Genomic DNA, 5245 nt, shown 5'->3' on the forward strand with positions numbered 1-5245 from the left:
CCCCAGAAGAATATACCTAGGAGTTCCACATAAAAAATAGTTTTTGAAATTTCTAAAAACAATAAAAAAATGCAATCAAAAACAGGAAATTGACTAGGAAGTAAGAGAGAATTCTTCGGTAAGAAAAATATGAACGGAAATTTGAAAAGGCGTTCTGAGATATTCCTGTACCAGAGGATAAAAACTATTTCTTGGGATCAGTGACTCAGCGAGCACATGTAAATTGAAATAAACTATCTATAGTTACTTGCATTCTCGTAATATTCATTATTATTGTCAACGTTTTCTCAGGGTACTTCAATACTGCAGGATACTGGCAGATTCAGTTGCTTTATTTAATACCTAGGAGATTTTCAGCGACACCGAGGTAGTAGACTGTTTGTGCTATACCGAATAGAGGGGCTATCACGATCATACGACATGCACCGCCCTTGAAAAATGCTGTTGGGCCTTCATTTTTCAACGTCGTCCTGCAAAAAATTAATGCATTTTTCTCATGAATGAATAATTTATACTATTTTATTTTATTTTATTTCCGTCAATTCCCGAATAATGGAGTAATACCCAGAAATTTGATTTCTCTTCTTGTCTTTTGATAGAATGAATAGAATAAATGTCAGAAAATTTCATCGGTTATTTTTATGTAACTCGACAAAAATTTAATGTTGAATTCAATAAATCATTGAATTCAGTTTAAAATACATCGTCAGAATAGATTGTCAGATGTTCCATTCAGACAAATTACTAATTTATTATAAAAAATATTTTGACTGTGTCCCGACGAGAGCAATTCCCATTTGTTTTTTATAAGAATGATGAAGTGCTCACATAATGCAATCCAGAACTCCATTGTACGTAGGCTCACCAGGAGCTTTGTTAATAGCTTGTAATCTAGTCTTGATCACATCGAATGGATTGACTAACAACGCAGCAGTGGAGCCAGCCGTGCATCCAGCCAAGAATGAACACCAGAATACAGCTAGAACAATATCAAAAATATAAAAAATGTTCATTTGTTGATGATTTGATAAATAACTCGATGCTCACAAGATCCGTCTTCACGCTTTGGACCCAGGTCATTCAATCGTGCGAACAGTGGAAAGTAGATGACAGAGAAGGTGACGTCCCTGAGGGCAGTTGCACCAGTTCCCTGATAAAGTCCCATAATTCCCCTTTTTTTAAACAATTGTTGAGTTAATGACCATGCTGATATTTTTGGAACACTTTTTCCAGCTGAAATGACGAGATAAATTCGTATCGTTTACCAGTTCTTCCGGTTAAAATTGAATTGTTCTTAAAAATAAATAAATGTTCTCGTTTTAATTGAATATATTGCCTCATTACTGAATTTATTGAGCGTTATTCCGTGCGTCAATCAGAAAAAACTCTCTGTCTATTCATAAATCTGGATTCCCTCATTTTTTAAAATTTTATTTCAGTCCGATTCGTGCTCGCGTTATTTTTTTATTGAATTTTGAATTCAACTTTAACATTTTTTCCTTTAAAACTGGAAGATCCACAAGAATTCTATTAACGGATTCAGAATTAGCGGAATTGAACCCTTTTGATGTGGATAATTTCGTCTCTAGGAGAGGCGGGGTCGAAAATTTGTCGGACTGTGTTATTATTGAGATGAAATATGAAATAGTTGATGTCGATTTTGTTTTTATAGTGCTGAATAAATACACTTGAAGAGGAATTCCTTGAGTATTCGAAATGTTGTGCCATTTCCTCATATTTTGTGCGGCTATTTATTTTCCCTTGAGATTTTAATATTTGTCTCAAGCATTGGCCGGAACTAGTCATTTTAATTGAATTATTCTTAATACAACTCCCACTATCCTGAGATAATTCAACATTAAATGAGATGTAAAAATCTGAATAGCGAATGGAACTGGTTTTACCTGATTTAGCTGCAGCTGCAACACGACCAGCATCTTGCATTTGAATTTTTAACAGCTCCATGGGAGTTGTTATCACAATTTGACAAGCACCGGCTGATCCACCAGCCAGCATTTCACGTTCTAGTGGCAGTGGTTGTCTAAAAGATCCGAACCCATGGGAAATTCATTCGATAATACTTCAAATTCAGAACGAAGATATTATTCACTCCATTAAGAATCTTCTGATATTTAATGGAAGTCATTTAAGGGGAGACTACTGTGAGTTTTAAAAGTCGCGGGCTGTTGGAGTGAAGTTTCTCATGCCTTGAAGATCAATTATATATGTCTACAAATGAAATAAATAATTAATGCAGAAAATTAATTGTTCAGAGGTTTTTTTTTCAAAAATTTTGAAAAAATGTGTACAATAAAAAAAATTACGAATTATTTTTTTGAAATTCGACTCCTACACCGCTAATTTCGTTTCTTTTAATATACAAATTTGCGCTATTCATTCAAAAAAGACAGAAAAATTATCCTTAAAATATTTAAAATATATTCCACATGAGTGGTGCAATTTTTTAATTTAAAAAAAAAACAAAATTAGCAATTAGGCGATGCATTTCATGAAACTAATTCGTAGATCAAAAAATCTGAGGCGCTGGACTATTTTTAACACTTTCAGGGTCCGTGGGACAAACGAGCAATAAACAATTAATGTTTTTGCATTAATTATTCGTTTTTAGACATATATAATCGATCTTCAACGCATGAGAAATCTCTTCCAACACCTCGCGACTTTAAAAACTCATAGTAGTCTTCCCTTAATGAGTAACAAGTATTTACCCAGGTCCAGGAGATAAATAATGTCTGAACATATCATTGGCAGTCAATTTAATGGCCTTCTCTGGAGTAATCAGTAGAATATTCACACCAGACCCCTTGTACATTCCAAAGTAGCCCTCAGCCTTGTATGTTTTTTTGAAACAATCAAACCTTGCGGGAAGATTGGGAAAATTATCGACTTGTTGAGGATTATTTTTAATATTTCGATCGTTAAAGTGATGATAGATCATTGACTCACATCGAGGCATACATTCTCTCTCCTTTGGGCCCTATCACTTGATTCTGGAGCCTCGTCTTCACTAAATCCAGGGGGAAAACTACCGATACCCCGATGATCCCCGCGATTCCCCCGTTCACAATTTTTGGAACTAATTTGAATTTTTGGGGGGACGCTGCTGGCACCTCTTGCTTTGCCATTTTACTGACTATAAAAAAAGGTTGAATGCGACGTGAAATAACAGGAGTTTATATTTAGAAATGTTATTCAACAGAATTTCAAACAAAATCACGAATATTTTTGAAGGGAGAAAAATAAATTAGTACTCTTGACGATTTGGTGGATAAAGTCAGTGATTTCCATTCCCTTATCGCTTTTCACTCACGCGGATTACTGATAAATCAACTTCCGATCGACGTTATCTAAGATTTTCATCAACAATTTTATTGTACGTCGGAAATGGGTAAAAAAATTCCATGAAAATTTCGCGATTTTCCTTAGATTCAGAGATATTTCTCAAAAACAGTTTAGAGTTAATTCGACTTGAATCGTTTTACCGCTGGCGTTTTGGCATTGTCCAAAGTGCAGCCAGCAACGATCAGAATTACTAAATAAATTAACAAGAACCACCTGCTCACGGCGCGATACCGCAAAAAATTCGCAGATGCAACCGACCACAAATACATAGAAGAAATGCGTAAATATTTAAAGAATCTTAATTTCAAAAATCAAATTAACACTTATAGAAGTAGAAATGAAGTCGAAGTTGAAGAATTTTTTATACAATGACGTTCGCCAATGTAATTCGTAGATATCAATTTTTTAAATTTTTGAGAACGACGTTTTGTCTTCCCTAGGAGACGAAACGTTGGGTCATCACAGAGAATTCATCCGTTGTCATCCGATTTTCGAAACAAATACAACAGTCAAATAAACATATTCAATTGTAACTTACGAATTCAAGTTTACAAAAGTATCTAAAAAAATGTAACATATCGAGAGTGTAAATAACCCAAGAAACGAATTTTTTACATTAAATAAATAACATAAAAAAAAGAAGGGAACAAGTAAAAATTTCGACCCACGCCCGATTAAAATTCCTGTTCTCCCCTCAAATTTACATTTTCAAGAATCTGATCTGCCCCGTGAAACCCCGAATCATCAAATTCCCCTCATGTAAATATCCCCAAATAGTTTGAAACATCAACGCAACACGACAGCAGTATCAATTGTTGATGCCTGATTAACGATTCAATTAGCAACAATTACTCACTCACCCAAGTGCCAGTTAAACCACGTACAAACAAAAATTAACTCCTCGATAAACACATAAAGATAAACTATCACTCACTCTCTTCTCTCCAAATGTCCAATAAGACAGATGGAAAAGAGAGCTGTTACGCTAACGTTGCGCGTTGGTTTCAACACCACCGTCTCTCACCGGTGATAATTTTTTTTTCATCAATGTTCCATAGGACTCCCCTCCCGAATCGATTGACAGAATAAGTGGTTTCGGGTGAATGAGAGACAAGTGGATGCCTACTTGTACAACATGAGCTTCATCAATGCCGTCAATCGGTTTTGATGGAGAAGATTATTGAGCAGCTGGTGGATGACCTCGGGATATTAATGTGGCACGGTCCAAGGTGGTTAAATAATTGAGTGACAAGGGGAGGGGGGAATTGACGTTATTGGGTGAAGGATTAATTTTTTGCCAATTTTCTGAGTTGATAAGGATGGTTTCTGCAATGCTTGGATGAGATAAAGACGCGAACGCAAGTGCGTGGTTTGAGATTTCTTCCAGACGGACATGTACCTAGTAGGGTAATAATAATAATAATAATAATAATAATAATAATAATAATATCACTCCTGTTTGAGTTACGTCAAATAAACAGAGGATTTAAAGTAAAGTTGGTTGTCCTTATCATTGGCCCTCTTGGGGGAATGAAGGAGTCATTCATATCTGCGCTCAAAACCATTCCGGCCTGTAGGCGTCAAGCCTTCAGTTTAGCTGGCCAGATGCACAAGGCAGTCATCCTCGGGTCCCTCCGTCTACTTAGGCAGCATGATTCTGGATTGTAATAGAGCTCACCCTCTGGTTAGAGGGAGCACTATTGCAGAGCGATAAGGAAGTGTTTGCATCGCTTTGCTTGCTGGGCGGTCTTCGAGGTGAAGTCGGAACCCTAGAGGATCGTTCAGCGATCTCATTTACGAGTAAAAAAAAAAAAAAATAATAATGTTCAACCATTTGGGAAGGATTTGGGATAGTTTAAGAATTTAATTTGATTGTTTAGGA

The 5245-nt window shown here is 35.8% G+C and overlaps 1 protein-coding gene across 2 annotated transcripts; it reads right to left on the reverse strand.

Moving 5' to 3' along the window:
- Positions 1 to 243: 243 nt before the first annotated feature.
- Positions 244 to 4574, reverse strand: LOC107038192 (mitochondrial glutamate carrier 1). 2 transcript variants are annotated; one of them, XM_015257125.1, is made up of 7 exons: positions 4490 to 4574; positions 2968 to 3154; positions 2730 to 2879; positions 1905 to 2041; positions 1048 to 1233; positions 829 to 979; positions 244 to 470 (listed from the first exon to the last, which is right to left on the reverse strand). In XM_015257125.1, exons 2-7 carry the CDS (start codon positions 3144 to 3146, stop codon positions 332 to 334), a joined length of 942 nt encoding a protein of 313 aa, XP_015112611.1. In that variant the 5' UTR covers positions 3147 to 3154; positions 4490 to 4574; the 3' UTR covers positions 244 to 331. The 2 variants fall into 2 exon arrangements, with proteins under 2 accessions (XP_015112611.1, XP_015112610.1); XM_015257124.1 differs by lacking the exon at positions 4490 to 4574 and adding an exon at positions 4224 to 4482.
- Between the last annotated feature and the right edge of the window lie 671 nt (positions 4575 to 5245).

Source organism: Diachasma alloeum, unplaced genomic scaffold (genome assembly GCF_001412515.2).
Source record: "Diachasma alloeum isolate Michigan unplaced genomic scaffold, Dall2.0 Dall_scaffold_00279, whole genome shotgun sequence".
Classification (NCBI taxonomy): Eukaryota; Metazoa; Arthropoda; class Insecta; order Hymenoptera; family Braconidae; genus Diachasma; species Diachasma alloeum.